Source organism: Polyergus mexicanus, unplaced genomic scaffold (assembly GCF_030449975.1).
Source record: "Polyergus mexicanus isolate NDT 795.1 unplaced genomic scaffold, iyPolMexi1.0 SCAF_16, whole genome shotgun sequence".
NCBI classification, from domain to species: Eukaryota; Metazoa; Arthropoda; class Insecta; order Hymenoptera; family Formicidae; genus Polyergus; species Polyergus mexicanus.
The window spans coordinates 962,725-987,584 of NW_027223336.1; the positions used below are offsets into that span (position 1 = coordinate 962,725).

Genomic DNA, 24,860 nt, shown 5'->3' on the forward strand with positions numbered 1-24,860 from the left:
TTAGAGGTCTCCATTTGTAATAACGATAAAATTACCGTGCAGCACATAAAACATGAGATATTACTTCCTATTTAAAAATTAAATAATTCAATCCATATAAATCAGATAGTATTTATTATCATGTAAAATGCAGCGTTGAATGTTTGAAAAGGAAAGCTTCCGCGCAATAAATTGTGTAATAATAAATGAAAATAATTAACGTTTATAAATTGAAAAACAAAATAAATGAAATAATTATTATGGTAGTAATTATATTTCAATAGTTATATTTCTGTGCATTTGTGAAAAATTATTTTTAATAAGCAATATTTTAACGGGCTTAAATATGTATATGTATATAGAATCTGGATTAAAATATGCATCTTAATTTCGATATATTGTTTTACGATATTTCTTTTTTCTTCCATTTTACAAAAATGTTTAAAAAAAAAGAGAATAAGTATAAAGATAATTTATATTCTCGATGGAAAAAATTATTTTTCTTGCGAAAAATGATAAAACTATGTTTTTCATTACATATTAATAATTGTTTCGATAATAAATGTTCTTTATTTTCGAATTTTGAAATTTTCATCTTCCTTGCGAGACACAACATAATGGGTCTCATCGATAATCGACGGGGATAGCAATTTTATCGCCCGACTATTGAAGTATAATATTGACAGTAGACAACGTCGATATTGTCGTAGTTGCGACCGAAAGCGCCAGTACGTCTATATCGTATAATCTACAGCTTCCGCTTTCGTATTAAGTCGCGGGTCGCTTAAGACTCAGCGAGTTTGGGAAAGTTATTCATCGGTTGACAAACTTATCGAGCCAAGCTCATATAAGCGTTTCTCGAGCGTATCTTATTCACAAAGATGTAATTTCAAAGATGCGTGTTTCAAGCTGATAAAATAAATACAGCGTATTTTTCAAATATTTGAACAATGCAGACATATTCTCGCTTTAATCAGTCTAGAATCTATTTTCTCATTAAAAAGATGTAAAAACTAATAGATTTGAAAAATCTCAAGCAATTAAAAATAGAATATTTCTTTTGCGGCTTGAGCGCTTGAAGTATATAACACGATCTTTTATATTCTATGTTTAGCTTTAAGAAAATTTTATGGTAGCAGAATTTTTATTCAAAGTTTGAACACAAAGTTTAGACATAAAAGAAAAATCGATATCCAACCTCTATCGAAAGGGAAAAAAAAATACGATAATGTTCCAAATATATTTCAATCTATAAAATATGTCATCGATAATCTTAAAATAAAATTAATTTAACCTGTATACATTACTATCGTGTTTTACTTTTTTTTTACATTGTAAATTTTTTTTCCAAACGTTTATTTTTTCGTTAATTCCGCACATCATCCAGCTGTATCGGACGGATTTCAGGATTTTCGTAAATAGTCATGGTACATAAATACACAGGTGCGGGAGTGTACATGGTTCATTTATCGCGGCGTTAATGACGACTGCTGGGAACGCTAAGAAAATCCCAGCGGATTTATCCCTTAATGATTCGCATCTAAATTAATTAAAGACCATCGAGACGTCTGGTCGCGCCCCAGTGGCTGGCTTTTACGTTCGCGGTTTACAGGAACGAACCTGGGATCTCGATTTTCGTATCAATCCTTGGGTAACGAGGAGAAAGAGGAGAAGGGATCTTTGCGCGCAATCGAACGTACTCGGATCCGATATTATTCGCTCCTACGGGAATACGAATGCCGGAGGACTCCGCGTATTTTCCAGTGAAAGATCAATCTCGTGCAATCGACCTCTACCATCTGAAATTACAGCTAAGACGATATTGATATATGAGCGTACCCGGATATTTCTTAAATAAAAACGAAAAAATACTCGCAATCCAGGCTTACTAGGATTTACCCTTTTAAAAGAGGAAGACTGATACCAAATTTTCGGTTCTCTGATATTTATATCGTTGAAATTTATAAAAGATCTCAAGGTTTGCGAGTTGTAGAACAAAGCAAATCTAATCTCCGAAGCTCCTAAACATAATATATTGTACAATATAAATATATAATTCATGTAAAATGAGATTCAATAATAAATTAATTAATTAAAAATTAATGACAAAAACAAATGTTAACCAATTTAAAAAAATATAGAATAATAATAATTCTACTTATTATGAAATTACTTGATAATTAAGTAAAAGAGAAATTTAAGTAAAAGAGAAATTATTGTAATAATTTAAAAGGAAAGGCGAAAGAGACGGTGATCGATGATAGAAATTCGAATTCTCGGGAGAATCCCTTTGTCGCCCTTTCGAAGAAAACGGCCAAGAGGGCTTACGAGACTTTTCGTGACAAATCGTCGGCGTTCCGGAAATGCACGGTCGCATTTGCGATATTCGTGAGGGCATGTGCCGATGGAAAACTTTTGCAATAATCATTGCTCATTCGTGCGACGTATACTGAAAATCCTGCTTGTTTATATTTCACCGGATATTCTACCTTCTTTTTTTATATAAATTGTCCTTTTCATTCGCTCCTTCTTTCACGTCTCTTTTCCATCCCCTCTTTTTCTACTTTCCTCCCTTTAATCAGCATCGACTTTAATGTGATTGACATTTTTTTCAACTCCACATAGTAATCTTGATGTATAAAATGTTTCAAACGTCGCTTTTGGCGATAAATTTTCTACATTTTTCCCTTGACAAAAATTTGATTGATCCGGCACTCTTTTCTTAAATTAGTTTTCTCTGCAACGCGACAAAGTCCATTCAACATTAAGTAAAATTAGAAAAATAAAAATAAAAATGTTATGTGCAATTATAATTGAAATTTGATTTTTTAAGAAATGATCGAAATATTGATTCTATAAAAGCAGATATTCAATATTAGATAATTAAAAATGCTGTGAAGAAATCACATGTTAAACGCGTTTTGTTAAAATGTTACCACACGATTGATGAAAGGATAACAAATTCGAGTCTGTATCGTTGTTACATTTGCAACCTCGTTCAAAGTTTTGCGGGATTGTATCAAATATGAAAATGATTGCATAAGGCTGCGATATAACGAGGATATTTCGACGCGTTGTTATGAATATCAAAGCAGCGGACGCGGCGGCGTCGACGTTGATATGAAAGAGCTTGGGCACTAGGTCAATAAAGATCGTTCTCCATAATGCAAAAAGCCGTACGACTGCCTAAATTATTCGCTTGTCGGTTTCGTCCCTCCACGGTCTGTCATCTCTTTGATTTAATGCAACTACAGCGCAACACACAATGCAACAAATTTGTCGAGACAATTAATTGCTGGCTCATTGTTAAACCGTTGCATATAAATATTTCATTTAGAAATCTTCTTCTCCGTAAATATAGAGAGTTCCATGTAATGAGTATTGAATTGACAAAAATTAACATATTATATAATATATGTAACATGTTGAATAATACATATTAAATTTCGCGATGCATAAGCGTAACCAAATGTAAAATTTTATTAAGCATGCCGACAGACGCGGGTAATCTCAAAAACTCGCAGAATATATTCTACGTAATTCAAGATAATTTCCACGAGATGGCTATGCGAAATCGTTTGGTAATTAATTCAACCAGCTTGATGAACGCATCACGTCCGTTATTCCTAGAGCCTTGCATGAGCGGGTCAGTTACGATAATAATCCGGCAGATATACGCGCTATACAATTGTAATTCTTATTACGTACACGATAGACGGTAAAACAAAATTCAATTTTGAGAGTGCATAAAATGCAACGCGCGTGTATATAAATTTTCTTGTTCACAATACAACCGGAAACCGGTCAACCAGCCTGACTTGATTTACGTGATGGTTAAAACGGCGTACTCGTACATTCGTATGCGCCTGGTATGCATTCCTGGTATGCAAATTTCTCCCGCGCATATCAGCAAGTGGCGTGTAATTTATAAATTTATACGCGCAACGCGCATAATCGAGTGGCCAACGTAACGAAGGGACGCGGTGGCGATGAAATTATCTCGCCAATGTCGCGCATCATTCGATATGCCCGCATATGATAGACAGTGCGTTTTTTCTTTCCAAACATGTCGCTGTGAATATTATGGTTGGCGCCTCTTTGATAACATTTTGATAACACCGATGCACGTGAGCGCGAATAGAGAGATAGGATCCCTTTGTGCATCGCGTCGATTATTTCTCGTCGACGTGAAATCATTACTCTTCGTACTGTGGATAATTACTTTTGGCTTCTATATGGATACTGTTCAAAAGTCACTATTTTAATTAAACATTTGCGCAATGAGATTATACGATACTTTTTTCTCCATAGAATCAATATTATTACCATAAGACGAAGGAGCAAAGTAGGAATATTTTTACCGTGAATATATTTCATTCATCATCGATAAAATTTTGCGTCGTTAATTTATTCAATTTAAGAGAGTGCTTAATTTCTCTAAAGCAAAAAATTTTCAGACTCGATATTCTTGACGAGAGACCGGCGATTTTAACATTGAAATTTCCGGGACGATTATCTCCGCTTCTCCAAGTGGATGGATCGCCTTGCTCAGATGAGGGCCTTCGTAATAAGCTTTAATGAACTCTAATGGAATCCAATCGGCAATTCTCGAGAACTCCGCGTCGCGTTTGCTCGTGCCGATAATGCCTTCACTGTACATCGCGGCGCGCAAAGTGCACTGCTTATGATAGATCGTCTCGACAATGGAGGCAGAGCAGTATCCAAGCCGAGATCGTAAATAGTAACGTACATGGGCAGTATCCTACCACCCCGTATATGCACTATCGCGTTCGCTGTTATATGCGAAATCCGAAGATTTCTGCTACCTTCCTCTATTCGCGTGCTTCGCGGTCTCGCGTTACTCTGACGGGCGTGTTCTCGCGATATGAGCTGTCCTGAAAATTTATTGAAATTTATCAAGAAATTTAATTGAACAATTTGATATCCAAATAAAAGAGTGAGCTTTGAAATGTATTTTAAATATACAGTAATATCTAACATGAATTATGAATTTTTTCACCATATCTGATAATTAGATCCTTTAATTCGTCGATTGTGAGAATTTTCTCTTTAATTCTTTTCACATTTAATTGAAGATAGAGTTTCATTAATTCTTATTAAAAGACAAGCGTTACTCTTTTCTTCTCTATCCAATATAATTGGAAGATTAATTAAAGATATATAATTACAAAGAAAAAATGTATTATCGTAATAATAATTTCATGACAAGTTCCGTAGCATAAATAAAAGCTCCATTTTTTACACCATGCTTTAATGCATTTTAGCTTAAGTATTCAATAAGTGTGTGTGCGTATGTGTAAAGATAATTGTGAAATTATTAAATATAAACAAATAATTAATTATTATTAAACTTCAAGTTTGTTCGACGTATTAAATTCTCGTAGAATTATATCTTTGAATTTTTAGATTTCCAGAGAGAGAGAGAGAGAAAGAAAGAGAGAGAACGCTAGGAGTTTAAATATTTGATTTATTAAATTTTAGGATATGGAAAGAGCCCTTGTCTCATTTATTACCAAGTTTTAATATTAAAATATGAACGAGCGAAATTATGAACATCATTTTATATTCATTATATTTAATACTTTTAATAAATTGTTGATTTAATTTTTGTTTTAATTTTGAATATAGCCAAATATTAAATATTTATAATATTGAAAATTAGTAATAAAGAGGAAATGAAGAAGAAAAGAGAATGGAGAGATGAGTGAAAAATTTTATTTTGAATTTTTTTCAATTCTGTTATTACTTTATCTTCAAAATATATCTACTATAGATTATTAGATTTTTTTATTTTCAAGGTACTCCGTGCAAAGTAGGTTTTTCACAAAACGTTGCAGCAGAATTTCTTTTTTGTCGCTCTTATTATTCTGACTACAATTGAGCATTGACGATAAAACTGACGCAAAAACTTATTAAACTTTAGGGAGACAACTTGCGTCAGTCTTTAAAAGCATTTTTAATATCAGATGACAGCTCCAGGAATATCAGAATGGTATGCATGAGAAAGCAACCCTTCTGTCTTATTACACCTTACCGTAGTGACTTCAAAGACAAATATTGCACAAGCGAGAGACACGTCGCGTAGATAACTGTCGCGCACTATAGTGTATCCATAAATAAAAAATTCTTATTTACGGTTAACTTATTTACCTTCTTTTAGCATTTCTTCTTGAAGCATTTAAACGATGAACAACTTGTTCGAAAAAACTAAGGATATTCCGTAATTCTAAAAAAAAATCGTTATAAAAATTGCTTCCTTTTACACTTGCTTGTATATATTATTCTACTTTATCTTTATGCATCTTGATTTTGAAGATAAGAAGTTGATAATTAAAATAATATGATCTAAATTACAAATAGATTTTTTTCTTTTTACACGGATTTATCTAGGATTAAAATTCACTTACGATACAGATTCGTTATAATACTATATAAACAGACGAAGAAAGATAAATTATCTTACGAGGAAGAATAGGAATCTGTAGGAATGCGATGCGTCTCTTTCACTCGCTCGCCGCTTCATTTGATACAAATGGAGGAATTTCTCCCCCGGCGAGAAGACGCGACTGACGCAGAATGAAACTTTCACGAGGCTCTATAAAAGCACGAGGAATTTTCGAGATGTTGGCCAGGAATGCTCGTGGATCTGGCAGCGTTGATGGATATACCTCTTAAGCCCGATAAAATCAGATGCAATGACGTCCGCGTTTATTTTTCTTTTCTTTTTAACCGCCGTCGTTTTTCCATCTTTCGTTAACTTTCAACAGCCTTCGTCGCTAGCGATATTGCAGACCCGCAATCCCGGAGAAAATTGGCCAAGCGCCTTTGGCGCTCGTAAAGCTCGGGCTATCCCCGGGAAAATGAGAACTCGCGTGATCGCGCTTTGATCACGCAAGAAACCGCGGCGCTGATCGAATGTGGCGCGAAAGCATCCATCAGCGACTCGCGAGGTATGGCCAAATATCGATTCGATGCCGTACACGAAGTCGACTCACGATGATGGCCGCCATTATGTTACTTGCCTTTCGGCAAGGAGGACGGCGAATCGAATTTCTTGAGAAAACAATATTCTCTTTATTATTAGTGTACTGATTATCCACATTGCGAGATTAATGATAGATTGTTTAAACAAGCAAAGACGAACTATCAACGTTCAATAATCACTGTCACTGTCGCCCGCTTCTTGAAGCAATTACCGAGTCTTCACATCAACTGTTCATTCTCAAATGAACATTAATTTCTACTTCATACCTTGTTTCTTATAAAGAACGATAGTTAAAGAGAAAAATATTTCGTGACGTACAATCGTGCTCTGAAAAGGACAGATAACTAATAAGCTCCAAATTCGGGGATAGCTTAAGCGATTTTCGATACTTGCACCGGATATTGCAATTTACAAGTTATAATATGTCAAATACATAGAGTTGGTTAAATTCCAACGTGACGTGTGCGAAATTTCGTTAACGTGAGATGCGCGTTCCGCGCAACCCCTATAAAATTTAATCTCGCGAGAGAAGCCGCGCATCGCAGTTTTCGCGCGCAGCCGACAGCATGAAAGCCTCGCATTTTTACAATGCTGGCGGTCACGTAAATTACTACGTAATTACGCACTCTGTACGGATTCTCCGGGTCAGGAAATATAACTACGGTCGAATAATTCGCGTGGAAATTTCTGTGACACGCGCGCATAATTGCCGGATCTACTTGTTGTACGGATAGGTCAGTCGAGAAGAGCTTGGCGCGTGGATTTATCGAGTTCCGACATTAGATTGAGATAACGTGGCTTTCCATACCTTAGATCGTAAAAGCGAGAGGCGGGAATGTTCCTTTCCGAGAATCACATTTGCGTATCGCTAAAATTGCACTTCCGGAAAGAGGGCGAAGAGTTACGCGAGGTCACGCGAATCGACCGTGGAGATTTAAGTAATTTGGATTTTACATCGGAATAAATTCCTGGCGAGATTTCTCGCCGACCTCTTATAATCGCTTTGAAGCAAATTGTCTGCTCTTGCTATTACGCCGATTGCTATGGTTTTAATCAACTTTTCATCAAGCTATAATTTGACTGTTTCTATTAAAAATATACGATGTCCGAGTATGTAATACAGAACTATATATTCTGTACTATTATCAAAATTAACATGAAAAATATCTGGGAACGGGGATTCTTTATTCAAAAACAAACTATCATCAAAAATCTTTCTTTCAAAAATACTTTCAAAAATTAATCTTTACCTATAACACACGCTATTAGATTACAACACATGTGGACGCATGAAGTTTAGGTGCATAAAAATTTTTTAACGGTTCAAATATTGTTGGAATTTTTGTCGGTCAAATAATAATACTAAATGTCCGACCACAACGGTATGCATCCTATATTTGGTCATTCCCGTGAATGTTAGTCGCGGTCGGGAATTTCAAAGAATGACTCTACCTCTTATACGTTCTCATGAAAGGCTGAATCGTGATATTATTCTCCACAGTCCGAAATGTGCGGTGTTATGTCGGGTATATTACTGGTGGAACTCTATATTCGTAAATTTTATCGCCGCTAGACTCGTCCACGAAAATTTCCAATTGTCCCGCGCGATGCTTTATCGTCCGACACTTGTCGGTCTGCGACTACTCATATGCCACGCGAAAAAATCTCACAATATGACACTTCATATCGAATTTCCGCGTCCAAATAACTGAATTGAGAAGAAAAGATTATTATACGCTTCGCGTAAGCTAGATTTTAGAGAGAAAGTGAGACAAAAAAAATGCCAGAAATTGTTAATAAAAATATTTGCTTTTTTTTATCCGTCAAACATAATATTTTATCAAAAAGCATCATGAAAAGACTGTTTAGCTGAATTAAAATATCTGCATCTGTAAAATATAATTTTCTATCGGAAAAGATACGTTACTTTTTTATATAATGAATTCTAAATATAGCTTAATAAGTAAAATTTGCAATTGTTAAATACCAATGCTAGATCGGCGACAAGTTTAAATGGGTTTCAACGAGAATGACGATTGATGACTTTCTTCTTAATTTATGCATAATTTGTCGGCCATAAGTGCTTGGTTGCTAGGCAGATGCAGGAATTAAACACACGAGCTTTGGATAGAGTTACTGAACAGAAAGATTCGAATTCCTTACTCTCCGTTTATCTCATGCATTTATCATTTTAATTAAAAATGTAAACGTATTAATCCAAAGCTACGCTGCATATTTGCTAATTGCACATGCTTTGTTATAATCCCATAAGCCATCAAGTGTTATATTCCGTCTGCCTGTGAGAAAGTCCTGAATATCACAAATATCTCTGTAGATTCATTAATACTACAAATTAATTACTATCACACGATAGTAATAGAATTAAATGGCGCTTCTCGAGGAAATATTATGTTTGATAAATAAAAAAGAGCCAATATATCTGTAGTAAAATTTTTTTATGTTTTTATAATTTAACTTTAATAAGCACAATCTTTTGCAACATTGACTAAAATTGCGTTAAAGTTTGACCAAGTAATTATTCCGATTACTTAAGTTTTGTGCCATTTTTCTTTGCGACAATTTCTACGGTAATTTCCAGAGGAAATCTTATTACAATCTTAACCTAAATCGTAAATTGGCTATATTAGAATGCCCGTAGACTTTACAAGCTATTGATTTTATAATATCCACGACGCGCCCTTTAATAATTAGCAAAGTTTGAAAACATTTTCTACAAGTACCCCCTTAGGAACAGATAACTGATATTCGATGATTCTCGATAAGTGGAAGGAAGAAAATTTTACAGATAGATTTCTTCATTTACGATAAAAAAAAAAAAAATAAGTTATGTCGACCTTGGCAAAAATTAGATAATTGAAAAAAATAAGTTACATTTTACATGGCAAAAATAAATAAAAGAATGGAATTGTTGAGAAAAAAAAAATTTATAGAAGGACATTCAAAATTTTGACTCACAATTAGTTTTTTTTATAAAGAATTATCTTTTTTCTCAGATTATATTATTATTTATGGCCAATTCTTATACGAAATACAATATTTTACGTGCATTTTAAATATTTTAATAATATTAATATTATTGTGAAAATCCTTTGAAATATCATTATAGCAATATATCGTGAACGACTCGTTTCAAACCGTAGAAACATTTTGATTGGCGATAGATAGCTTGCGATTTACTGTCTCAACTCTCTCTATAATTATTTAAGATATATATAGATAGCATTGCAATATTGAATTTATATTGAATATCTCATTGGTGATTTATTTAAATATACTGATCAAATATCGGATTATCTTCTCTCACAGAGTGAATTGACACAAAAACAATGGAGCAATTTTGCGGAATTTTTGAAAATTTTCCGAATAAAGTTTATTCACTTACCACATCGATGAGTTGCGAGAGCTTAAGCTTGATGCACACGCGCAGCACATCCGAAGTATTCACCACAGGGCGTACGAGCTTGTTATAATTGGATAGCAGATCGTCGTAAAGGCGCTTCGCGTCCGGATTCCCGGCGACAGCTCCGTGAACAACCAGCGCCGAGAGGAACCATACGCGTAGCGTTTCCCCGATTATAGGGGACATCGTGATCCCCCAAATCCTCCACTATAAAAGACACGCCTGGCCCCTTTGTGCCTTCTCTCGGCCGCACGAACCACGTATCTAACAATAAGTAATGAGAAGATGGAAATTAGTTGCTGCTTCTTTTTCCCGTAATTTCCGCAAAGGAATACCGTTCGGCAACCTCTCTTATTTATTTTATTATTTAGCGTTCAAGTTTCGCGTTAATATAAAATATAATTTAATTAATTTATACAATTCTATAATTAACTTCTAATCTTATACATTAATTAACGTTCGTAATATAAAATTCGTAGATTCGTATTTTTAATTAGATTGCTAATTAATTTCTGTGTATTGAATCTTAATTAAAAAGTAAGCGAGATAACAATTATTTAACTTTTCACTCGAGAAAAATTTTCACTCGAGATTTAATTAAAGAATTGAGAAAAGATGACCTATCCTCAAATTTTTGCTACGCAAACATATCTACGCAATCGCTCCGAAATTAGCCAGAAGAGAATGCATAAATTCTACAGTAGTACGCCATGTATACTAACACATGCGAACGAAACTCTATGTTGGGCTGCTGTATTACTACTCTTGCCAGACTACACTTTGTTACGGTACGTGCAATTCCCGCCGTATAGCACACCGTGGACTGGGAACGATACAACTTGGTCCGCGGGCGGATTTATGGATACAAGTAACGAGTTCACGATTCTCTCTTCCCCGCTTCTCTCCCTCGCGCAAAAAAATTCACCGTTGAATACAAAAATAATATCGCCCGATATAAAAAGCATACGTTCTCTGCTGTTTCTGAAAATTTTGAATTTGTTTGAATCATTGATTTTCTTATTTCTCTTTTAAACAAAAATTGCAAAATGTTTCTCTGTGAGACTCTCTTTATCTCTCTCGTGATGAATATTACAGTGAAATTTATATATGTGATCATAATTCTAAACGTAAACTATTGCGATACGAATAGCAAATCGGAAACAAATGAGAGGGGCGGAGGGGGGGGGGAGAGGCAAACGATCTCGCGATGCGTAACGATGTTAAAGTGCTCACGTGGAATCGAGCCGATTAACGGCAAGCCGACACTTGGCATGGTCTGGGCGTTGATTTTCGACGCGCATTAAGCCGCTAATTCGCGGCCGCAAATCGTACCCCGTCACGGAACGGATTGATCGCATGTTTCGCAAATCCGCGAGGTGTTTGCGCAGTGGCATTCCAACCAGAATTTTAACGGAGTCAAATCAATAGAATGGTCCAATCGCGTTATTACGCGATCCTACATCGCGACAATTACCACCGCGAATGTTATGATTAAGCAAGTTAATCGATCAATTTTATATACGTACAAAACGGCTGTTTTTTTTTTTTTTGTTACTACATAAACGAGGAGAATGTTACATGAGAGAAAATTGCGACTATTACAGCGAACCCAGCAGCACGTCACGACTTTTAGCGTTTTACGACCACATCGTGTAGCAAATACACGGTATTGCTGATGGGCATGATTGGGATTTTTCATTTTGATGATACACGATACATACTGAATTGTGTAATTATCTACGTTTGAAAGTTTTAAAAATTTGAAAAAGATTCTTTGTCTTGATATTTCACGCGCCTTCAATCGTAATATTTTGACTGAAGCAAATTCTCCAATATTTATTTGTTTTTCTATAAATATTTAAAATAATATATAAAAATATATAAAATTATGTAAAAATATATAATAACTTAATATAAATAATAATAATTTATAGACTTTAAAATAATGTCAAATGCATTGAAGTAAGGAAGGATTGCAATATGTTAAGAATCTCAGGTTTTACTAATAAAAGAGAAAATATAAGAGGTATATTGTTTAACTTGATAATATTTCTATTATTTATATAATCAAAATGTACAAATATATAGATATATAAACAGGAGAATCTCAAATCATTTTTTGTTTCAGTTGATTCAATTTTTGTTTACTTGTTTAAAAATTCTATTTTGAACGCACACACATCCCTCCGAGCTTTCCCTCTCTCTCTCACTCGCGATAAAATATAAAAATCCCCTTCATAGCTAGATATAAATCCCAAATGGTATACGACATCAATCTGATTCGATCGTCGTAGACGTCCAGTGTGGGATTAGCGGATAAAACGTTGCACGATTCGTTTCGACGATTAGGATTATCCGCGAGGATTTTGCCTCGCCCTTCGTGAATCCGTATACTGATAGTAGCGTTATATCGTCGATATTCGCGCAAATTGGAAATTAATATTTGGGCATTGATGCTTCGGTCAAACAGGCTCGAGAATGCCTGAGATTTCCGCATTGCGGAAAATGTAACTATGATATAAGCGATATAAGTGCAAGCTTTTTTTCACCTATTAAATATCACCTATTAAATTAATTCACATATTAATTTTAGTATCGTTTCCAGATCAATCACTGTTGATGTTTCTTCAATAATATGTTTTTAAACTTTAAGCTTACATATTTTTTAAAATTCGAAACGAATTCTAAAATGCTGCGATTATAATACACAAATATAATATAATTTAATATATTAACGTGCAATATTTAAATAAATAATTTGTTTAACAAAGTAATTTGCATGTGCTTCTTGCTTATTTGCTACCGCAAAATATAATCCGAATATAATGAATAATACATTTGTTACGGATGACAATTCAGATGGGAACATATTCATGATTATTAATTTATTATTATACGAAAACCAGTGAAAAGGGGAAAGCAAGAGAAGTTGAAATTATTATTATTTTATTTTTTATTTTTTTACGTCGCAATGATATTTCAAAACTTTAATATATTCTGGGATAGAAAAATGTGTACAAGTTTAAATGCGTCTACCTGATCCTACTATGCAACAAAGCTGTTAGTCGAGAGAACCACTAATGAAACAATACTTTAAAAGCTTTTGCGAAACTTTCTGCGAAATTTTTTCTATTTGAAGAAGAGAAGCAGCTTTTAAGTTGAGATATCGTTTCTGTATAATTAATATTTTATAGTAACTGATCCAAATATAGCTCATCTAAACTATGAAGACCTTTTTAATTTATTTTTAATGAAATATATATATATATGAGCATATAATTTAATTTGAATAAACAGTTTCATTGGTGCTAATTGTATCTTAATATGATAATAAAATTATTATATAATATATATAAAAAGATATGAAAAAAAAATATATATATCTTTAAAAACATTTGACTAATATATGTTACACGAAACATACGCGGATTATTTCCAAATAAAGAAGAAAATATATTAAAAAGGTGTAATTAGATAAAGAAAAAAGAAAGTTACTCACCAAAGTCTGTTTATCACTGTTCCAAACTATTAAATAGTACTTTACCTATAAGATCGATAAATATGAGATTACATTATCGAATCATTATATCGAGATTTCGAGTCACCTTGTAATCAGGCAGATTTCTCTCCCCCTCAAGTGAATAATTTCGTGTAATTTACCTCGATTTCGATGTACGCGGCTGATGTATCACGATGATGCGAATATGAACGGCGGGAATTTAAGCGAGTATCTACATATCCCCGGCGACGAGGAAGGATCGATCAGCGCCCTGATCCCACTTTGTCTGCCACCGCGCGAATATCTAATTGCCGTTGCGCCCCGTTAACTGGGTCAACGGTATATTATTTCGAATTAGCAGACCGAGGAGAGCCGATCTCACGACGTTATCATCAACCTGAAATCTATCTCAGACCCAGACAAAGTTGGCACAAGTACCGAGAACATCTATTAAATTCGGTACTACCTAACAAACATTTTAATCAACAATTTCAATTTAATAACTCCAATTGTTTCTATGGTAAAACTTTAGCATCGTTCTCAATGAAAGTCTGATTTATACTATTTCTGAAATAAGAATATATTTGATTAAAATAATACATTCAAATTGTATTCGCGAACGTACAAGGGAAAATGAAAATTAAACGCAGCTAATATATCCAGAATCCTACTAAATGTAGATCCAAAATGAGGCATTTTGTCATTGTCGCCGCTGTATGTATGAAAATATTTTTATACCTCATCGTTTCATAATTATCAGAGAAGATTCTACTCTCACAGTGGTAAGTACAGGCTTAGTAAACCGCTTAACATCTGGAGATTTTTTAAGCGAGACACTCAAGACTCTTCGAGACAGAGATAAATAAAAAAAAATATAATATATTCGAAATGTTATATATTCGAAAAATAAATATTAATATCGAGTCTCGTCAAACGCGGTGTTTCAAGTTTTGTTTCATCCACACTCTACATTAATTTTTCAAACTTTTTTCTATGATTCTATTACATTTGGATATTTCATATGCCTTATTTCTAATCCAAATTAAGAAACTGCAAATATATGAATTATCGCAAAAATAAGTATAATATATAGTATTTATTTACAATAAATACATATAAAAGGCAAAACTTTTAAATACAAGACATTCGTAAAAAAAAAAGATTTGTGAGAGGATCCGTCGTCGATTGATCCTAAAGCATAATTCGCACATCGGGCAAAATTCAGCCGTACAATCCAAAAAGATTTAAAACATCTCCACGGCTCAGCATACTTTAAAGTCCGCTTCGTCCTCGTTTTACACTGCTTCCTTTCTATTTTTCTATCGGAAAACTAAATTACTTTATAGCGCTCTTTGTAATCGCTCGAGTGCCTCCGAATAAGGATCGTTTCTAGTGCGCGGGCGAATTCGATGGAAATCGAGACAATGAACTCGGTTGGCAATCCATATCAGGATACTGTAAGATTAACGATCCTATAGCAAGCAATAGCTTTTCTCGCGCCTATTTGCATTTATAGTGCGAAACGTTTAAAACTTTTAAAATCCAAATTAAAACAACACGATCGAACGATCGATGCGTGCATTTAGTGCCTTTATGTATTATTTTCAATACGTATAATAATTAGTCTGATCAAAAATTTTAATCATTATTAAAATTAGAGAGTTTATAGAACGTTTAAATTATGCTGTCTAGCAATGATAGCTATCGATCACGGGCGCGCTGTTTTTCCCCTTAATATTCGATAATCGTGATATGACGTCGTTAGTCGACAACGATATGTATTCCGTATTCCGATGTATGGATCGCGGATTAAAAGGTTATCGTGTGGAAATGGCACGTTGTTTTCGACAACGTCTATCTCCGAAACTATTTCAGTTTTGGCAGAGATTACGAAACACGGTTCGCGGAAAATAGAATTGAAAACGTTCGATATTGTGTGTCCGCATCGGACGACCGAGGCAATGATCGCAAAGCCACGTGAAGTTTCTATTCTTGACAATCCATTAGCTCTTTCGGCCGAAAATTATTTTACGATATCGGGTCATTCGATTTGGACGCATAATTGAAAAGACCCAGAATGTACTTTGCGCCGACGATGAATATTTAAACGAGAATCTGTCGAACGTGGATCTGCTCGTCAAAGCTCTCGGGACTTTTGATAATCCGTTGTTCCAATTACCATTAAATATACTTCGTATATTTGCGAATCGAGATAATAAATGATAGACTTTCTCCTTCCAAAAGAGTATCTATAAAAAAATGACTGCGCCGATGAGAATTTATAAATGTCATTAGAAATATATTTCAAACAATTATTATGAATTATGTAATAAGATTAAACAATATAATACATTTAAAACAATTATTATGAATTATTATTTTATTTTCAAGTAATGCAACTATATTGTTGTAGTGATAAAAGAGACAAAAGAATTTTATAAATCAAATTATTCATTTTCGATACGAGGTGATGGCACGATCGAAAGAGAATTCCGTAGGGATATTGAAAATTCTTTGCGAATGATATTCAGAATTGGAGCGTTTATTAAACTTGGATAAAAATCACGGGGGGGCGCAATTTCAATTGGAATACCGGGCGAAAGTTTCAGGTCGCGCGGACACAATGGAAAGGATTTTTCACGGCGCAGGATATTGAATCCGGCGTTGCGAGAGATATGGAATAATAGTAAAAATAGTAAAAAAAAAAAAAAAACGCCGCGGGGTCACGTCGTGTATTCGCGCATCGAAACGCATTCGATAATCGACCTCGCGACGCGACGCGTCGCCGTCGCCCCCGTGGAAACGTCCCGCGTCAAATCGCGAATCGTTCGCGAATTTCTTCCTCGCTAAATATATAATTTCTTACCCCGCACGCTCTTGCTTTCCGCGATTAAGGTTTATGCGAATTGAGATTAGCGCGGCAACTGCCGAGAGCAAGCGCGAGCCATTCCCGCAACTTTGCTCCAATTACTCGCGATTATATCTTACTCAAGCGTTACCCGCGCGGATCCGAGTACTAATCTCTATTTGGAAACTCTGCCTTTCTATGATTATTACGTTTTTGTGCACGATGAGTATTTAACTTTACCTCACAGCATTCTTCGAACGGATAATCGTCCTTCGCCATTACGGAAATTTCAATTCACGCGCCAAAAATATATATGCACATATTAACGCATGTTAAAGATTAACATTTAAACATTTTTTTTTTTTTTTTGCAATTATTACAAGTATTATAACACGTAGGATATTATGTACAATTGATTTTATGGAAGTACATTAAAATTCAGAAAATCTAGATTTGCGCAACCAATTCTGAAAATATTTACTTTTTATTATTTTTATGGTTGATGCCAAATTTGCATGTATTACGATTACACAAAGAGATTTTCGAGAAAAAAGACAAACCTCCGTAAATTCGCGTCGTCCGTTTCTCCTCAAATGCGTGGCGAACGCGAGAAGATCCGCGGCAGATCCCTCGAAGAGATACGCATCACGCCTACCGGAAACCGCGCAGCGTTCCAGAGGCGCCTGGAACAAAACCCCTGTCCGATGATCCCGAGGATCGTGAGCGGAATCCCGAGCGACGCCCGCGACGTAGACGACGGGGTTAACACTGTCCCCCTAACTTCGCGCGCACTTCAAGCCACGCCGGTCTCTCGCAGCAGCTGTCGGGACCGCTGCACACTCGCACGCACTGCACCCACGACTGAAGGCGGACACCGTCGAGGTAGTTGTCGCAACGGGGTGCGACGCGCCGGGACATCTCGGTCGTTCGATGGCGCCACCGGGTGCGCGCCACCTGACGCGGCGAGAAGAGCCCGCGAAAGAGGGAGAGAGAGAGAGAGAGAGAGAGAGGCACATCTGGGAAAAGTGGTCCGCGCGCCGGGCGGGGTGAATTCTGCAGAAATCGGGACCGATCTTGGGCGCGTGCGAATCGCTGATACAGTAAACCGCAAAGACACCAGTTGGAAAAAGTCGCGCAAGGAATGTGGCGAGAATAGAAAGAAGTCGAACGGACCTGAGAGTTATCGATCGAGAAATCGATCGTGCTGCTGCGCATGCTCGTCGTGCGCCGCCAAAATCTGCTTCGAGAGACGGATCGATAATCCGTCTCTTAAATCATCTTAAGAATAATTTCAGGTCGACCATAGAATACTGTTAGATAATATATATACAAAGATATTTAGAAATTACTTTATATATATATATATATATGTGCACGGAATCATTTAAAATTAAAGAAATCTAAATTTTACCTTGACTCTTAAAGAGATATAAAAATATTATTTAAATGATTTTATTCGAGAAGAACATTATAGAAGAAACTTTATATTGCTTTCTATGAATATTATGTATTTAAAATTTTATTCACCACACATTAGAATCTAATTTTTTAGTTTCCCTGTTTCTGAAACATAAGGGAAAATTTTATTTAAATCGTTCAGCGCACGTGAGTCGTTAATAAGATCAAATAATTGTTCTCTAAAATTAATTCTTCATTTTTTGAGATCACAGTGAGATCTCTCTGAATAGTAAATCCTATTATAAATATAATGCAAAATAATTATTCATATTATTACCGCTCGGATTATCCCGTTGAAAAATTGGCTAATTTACGGCGATGTCGACAAATGTCGAAAATAAGAATAAATGCGAGTGTTACATAGAGATCATTAATTGTCCTAATCATTTCTCCAATAAGAGAGAATTTCTTGCGTTATATCAATATTCTTTGTGAGACTCATGATACGATAGATATTTTACGTAATTAATATTTGAATCAAAACTTTGTGTTTTCTGAATGTTATGTAACGATTAAATAACGATTATAGGAAAACTTTTAACTGCGAGAAGATATAATGTAAAGTAAAATTTGAAAAATATGCAATATGGTTCTTCTCTCTCTAAACATCTTATACATAAAATATATTGTAACGTAATATATTAATCTTTCCTTTTAAATATTATATATTATATTTAACCTTCAAATATTTATTAAAATCTTATTAATTTTATTTTATTTTGTCAAAATTTGTCACACTGTTTTTCTTGTGTGTGTATTTTTCGTGAAAATGTAACTTTTCTTGAATAAACGGTTGGTATTACAACGATATCGGGAATACGGCCAGTAGATAGGGATAGTACGGGGCAGCTCTCACGTGAATTTAATTTAAAGTCGCTCATGAACCTAGACCCTCCATTTTATGGCATAGACTAAGCTAGCTCCGTGAATAGCACCGGGAGCGAGGCAATGGATGTACCTTAGCTAAAACAATGGATCGGTGGCATTGTACGCGGCACGTTAACCATCGCACCGCGATCCTTTTAAACCACCGGTACGAAATATCCGGCTTTCGATAGCGCGCGGACGTATTGATAAATTAATATTACGATAGAGAGAAAGAGAGGTAAAGAGACAGAGAGACGAGCTCAGTTCTTCAAACTCCGGGAATCTAACAACAAGATATTCTGAAGCGAGTAGTAGCAGGCGTAATAAAGTGGTTCGTTTCGATTCGGAGTAGCTCATTTATCATTTTGGACTTTGAATGCCAATCTTTCTCTCGGCGTATAAGAAAAAAGTTTGAGATGGGTGGAAAGTCGCCGGCGCCGGGAATGTAGGAAAAAGGGACTCGGGGAAGTTTGGCGGGTTGTTTGTCAAGAATTAAATTCCTCTCTTAATCCATGCGACGGATCGTTATAGGGCAGGCACTTCGAATGGACGTGCTCCAGAAATTGTCAGATCAATCTGTGCTGCTTCGTTCCCGAAGCAGATTGAGGTCTCTTTCCTCTCTTAGTTCTCTCGTCGTTAATCTTTATAGGCGTTTTAAGGGTCGGTAGCAACGAGACGTTTCTCAAAACACCGAAGATCAACCGTTCGTCAAAGGAATATTATCTTCGCTTATATAGCGTACAGCATGCATTACAATATTTTTCTACAGAAGAAGAACAACTCAAAAATGACAAAGAACAGAATACGTCTTAGTAGGAATAAATCCTATCTGAAATATCATATTCTGAAATTTAATTGTCATCATGTTACACGTATTGTCAAAGCGATGTGCTGTGTAATCCCAAAAGATCCTGCTCGCGTTCCTTCACAAGGGATGTAAACTTAATTCCATCGCGGTGGACACGAAAGCTCCTTCAACGACAAAGGCGGGTATTCCTATCACCTGTGCTTTTTACCAGGCTCACATATTTTTCCTTTGCCCATTGTGTGAGTTATACATCGTGTGTCGAACCATCGGATAAACGTGAAAAGATGGAGGTGGGTGGTTGACATTGAGGCTTCATATTGAAGGAGACTTGGCGAAATTCCAATAATCTCCTTGGATCACCATCATCGGCGTTATCCTACCTACGCCTCGCGATTTCGATCTCAAACCGTGAGCTCGCCCGACCGATTTACCGCTGTCCAACGTGTATGTGGCAGGCATTCACATGTATGTGTGTGTGTATATATATGTATATGTATGTGATTGAGTCGAGAACATCGAGGTGAAAAATGTCAGGCGGCGTTACTGGAATTAGAATCCGGGGAAATACACGATTGGCCCATCGATCTTGCATCCGAGATAGTTTATGGACATCCGCGGACGTCTTTTTTATGTATGCAAATATGATGCAAAATATAAATTTACCTGCAATTTTGATAATTCTATGTGTGACTTAAATAAAATGTAATTTTAGATTGAAGATGAGGAAACATGTCAGATAATCTCATAATTGTTTCTTTATTTGTCACACGATGCTAATGTAAAATTGCAGTCAGCATAGAAAGAAAATCATATAAATACTCGATAAAAAAATTAGATTTTTTTTTTTTTTTTTTTTTGGAAAAGTGACAAGTTTCTGATAATTGTAATTAAAAACGTAACAAACTCAAAGGTTATTATGTAATTACTTATTAAATTTGATACGGAGATGTATAGTGTCAATCGTTCATTAGTGGGGCTAATGAAAACTGCAAAATTTTGCACGCAAATAAAAAGGACACGCAAGTTGGAATAACGATCGAATACTTTTCAAGAAACGCTCAGTGACCTGATAAAAGTTAGATATCTCAGATGGGGAAATTTAAAGCTCGCTCTCAGCACAGAAACTTGATTGGAGTCAAAGTGTCCTGGATGGAAATTACCTTCGTATTACCGTCGAGATTTTGCTTCGTATATGTAGTCAAAGCAGATACGCTCGCGAGCACAGAAGTTACTATTAATTTCAAGTCCGACGCAGTTCACGATGTTTCAACGGCAGGAGTTGACTCTCAGTTTAAATCGAGTTATCGCTATAGAATTTCCAAACTGTGATCCGGCTCTCACCGAGATCACGGAGACGAATATCCCTTTTATTACGGAAGTACCGAGATCATAATCCGTCGTATACTGCTGAGCCTCTTCTTAAAGAAATGACAAAAAAGTTTGTCAATTATCTTACAAAAAAAAAAAGATTTAAGAGAGAGGGAGGGAGATTAATGAATTAATAAAGTATCAGTAGTAATTTGTCGCACAAATCAATTAAAAACTTAAGCTGCTGTCGCAATAATACAATTAATACAGCTTTCTCAGTATACGCATGTTGAATATCAATTTATTCCCTAATATCTATTCTCATTAATTAGAACTTTAAACAATTATCCTTGTAAATTTCATAATTACAACCGAAATGCGCGAGGATGGTAGATTGCATTATTATTATGGATGCGTAGCAAAGAAAGTTGGCTTTGTTTTGCGATGCCGAAATAGAATCTTCCCCGAAAGTTTCGAGCTTTGTTTGACAGACTCATTCGGACGAAAATCTGTCAGAATCAACAGCGGCTTTACAAAATGCGAGCTGCTTCCGCGGAAAAGTGCACTGTATTTGGTGTGTTGATTCAGATGTCTGCGCGTCTTCAAACTTCGGTAAAGATGAAAATATCTCCATCAATATGTGTCCCTACAAATATTTTACAGTATAGCGCAAACATATTTCTTCCACCATTGTGATGCTGATCAGCGACACTCAACTTCTCTCGTCCTTGATCCTCGCACATCGGAATTTTTAATTAATTCCGCTCTCGAGATCGCGTTTTTCTATGGAATCGAAAATATTCTTCCAATAAATATCGATTACGATGCTTATATTTTATTGCAAGATAAATTAAATTAAAAAGAAGAGACAATTAAATAATCAATAATCATCGGTTTAATTAAATTTAATGTGCGTTCAGCGCGAAATCAAGAGAATGCTTGATTAAATTCGTTTGAAAACTATTATGGGTCATTAATTCAGCCGACGAGTTTGAAAATATTTCTACTTTATCTAAAAAGTTACTTCCCCGTTCTGTCTTGATTAAATATTAGTAAATATACTTAGTAAAAAAATAATATAATGTTAATTAAAGATTTATCAGTGATATGTCAATCCACAGCTTTTTCCGTCCAAGTATTTCACATAATGCAAACATTAATTAATGTTTTCATTAAATATGAAATAATGCATATTATTAGATATATAATATATATTTATAATTGTAATATTCAAAATTTTATTTGGAAAATACGTACAAAAAATATATACTATAAAATATACATACAAATTGTGGTGTGTATGAATTGTATTAAGTATTTGTTAAATGATAAGATAATTTTTCAAGAGGAACAAAACGCTGTAAGCGTTATTTTGTCTCACAGCAATTTTTAATAACAACCGTTTGACGTTCCTGATTGTTCTTCATTTTGCTGATATTACTGGCTAGAACTCTTCGCATATCCGTGGATGTGTACAATACATCCTATGTATGAGGACGTAGCCTCTGTGGATGCGGCGAAGAACAGCTAAGGGAAACAAGGACTCTGCAGTGTGTGATTCGGCAATCCTGGAGAACTGCAGTCTGCTTGCATTCATATGCCAAGTGGGCACGACCCAACAAATTGCGCCAGTAAGCTCGGACGCCTGCAAGGAACCCGTTGCAAATTTGAACAATTCGACGAAAGTGCCAACCTGTCATCGAGGTAATTCTCACGTGGATTTTCCGCCAGGATTCGAAACGTAGTTGATTTGCTCGTTGCCAATATTCTTTATTTTTTTTTTTTTATGTGAGAGGCATTCGCAAATATCTGCAATTGCAGCATTAATACACACGAGAAAACTCTTCTATTATAAATGTTGTATTTTTTAACTATTACTTTTAATTCTAATATACATACTTTATTTTATTTTTTATAATTTAATACAATTAGAAAAAGTGATAATTAATTATAATTTTTAACTTCGTCGCGTTATAATAGAAAGAAATTAATTTATCATAATAATTATAATACAATGATAACAATAATAAAAATAAATTTAATTACTTAGTATATAACTAATGTTAAAGGTATAACTAATCAATCAATGTATACTTAACCTATAATTATTATACAATTATATTTGTAATTAATTGATTCGTAGTTAATCGAAATGCTAATGCAAATACACTATTTGTATTTAAATCATACATTGACACTTATCCGACTAGTTTAAAATTCTATTAGGTTCAAACCTTCCTCCCGAAGGCGTATAAAAATAAATTAACACGAAACTGGGATTCTACTCTAAAAATATCGCTTTTATAATATTTCGTAATTAATATTTTGTTTACAAGACGGCTAAAATATTTTCATGCAATTAATTATCTCATGTCACATAAAATTATCTGATCTTTCTCAAATGTATAATAGCATTTTTTTATAGATATAATATTTTCTTTAAAATAGAGAATATATTTAACAGAAAATATTAAAAAACTTTTTTTTCAGAAACATCATTTATTTATTGTGTAGAAAAAACGTATATAATTCTTTATATTATATTTCTGTATATTAAAAATGATGTTAAATCTTTGGATGTAAAATAGAGTAAGATAATAGAATAAGATTTTATAATTTCGTAGATTACATAATTCTTTTGACTAACTTTTTAATTGTCATCGAAAACATTTTATACTCTTTTGTCTCTATAATATAATATTTATGTTTACTTCAAATAATATCATAGTTTAAAAAATTGTGGCTTAAACTTTTTGAGAAAATCTATACACCGCATCATTTATCTGCAACCAATAAATAAGGTTGAGTCATTACAAGACATTACACGCTCTTACTAAATGAAGATAAAATAGAAAACCCTATCCCACTTTTACTTCGACAAAAGTTAGGTTTATCAGAAGAGATGTAGGTGTAGATGTTTTATCAGCTAAGATACAATTATTAAAAAATTGCTTTATTTTCACAAAAAGGTAAAAATGACGTCAAATTCAAGTTTGATCAAAAAATTGTTCTAAACAAAATCATTTCTATAGATTTTAAATATTACAAATATCGTCGGTTTATTTATTGGTCGCATTTGCTCGCGAACTTTAAATCGCGATTTGTTTTATAATTTAATCATTGATGTACATCGAATCTTTGTCTATTTTTTTGCGTCTTAAATTTTTTCTTGGAAAGTCTGCGCAAAATGCACCAATAGTGCACAAATACTTTCTTCTACAATTAAAAATGATTATTATCTTAATTAATGACTCTTTTGACTCTGTCTTGGATTTTGAGGATACTTACATTATTAGATTAATCAATGAGAAAAATATCGAGTAAGTCTTTGATTGATGAATCGGGATAAAAAAATCTTGTGAAACCAAAATAGCGAATTATTATCAATTTATTATATATACATTTATATTAATCAGATTCTGTCGAAATCTATATTTGGTCGAACATATATTTATGGCAAATTGAATTTAATCACTTTCAAAACAATCAAATTCGCTTCACTCGGAGATGCTAATATAGTTACCGGTAGGGTCACTCATGCCGGACAGGTCGAAAGGGAAAAGTTAGACTAAGAGAGATACCATAATTATTATATATTTATTATATTAATATTTTTAAAATGGAAGCAAAAAAGACAGTAATCGAGAGAATGGAGAGAAAAAGGTG

General features: G+C 34.5%; 1 protein-coding gene across 3 annotated transcripts in view; it reads right to left on the minus strand.

Moving 5' to 3' along the window:
* Positions 1-17,556, minus strand: part of Nachralpha4 (nicotinic acetylcholine receptor alpha4) — a 145,639-nt gene extending 128,083 nt beyond the window's left edge. For 2 of the 3 annotated variants that reach the window (XM_070309245.1, XM_070309247.1), the window contains exons 1-2: positions 17,314-17,556; positions 10,389-10,670 (exon numbers count right to left, since the gene is read on the minus strand). In XM_070309245.1, the coding sequence (XP_070165346.1) occupies positions 10,389-10,592 (204 nt within the window). In that variant the 5' untranslated portion in view covers positions 10,593-10,670; positions 17,314-17,556. Of the gene's footprint in view, positions 1-10,388; positions 10,671-17,313 lie in introns of those variants that run through there. The other variant, XM_070309246.1, reaches the window with a different exon arrangement.
* Between the last annotated feature and the right edge of the window lie 7,304 nt (positions 17,557-24,860).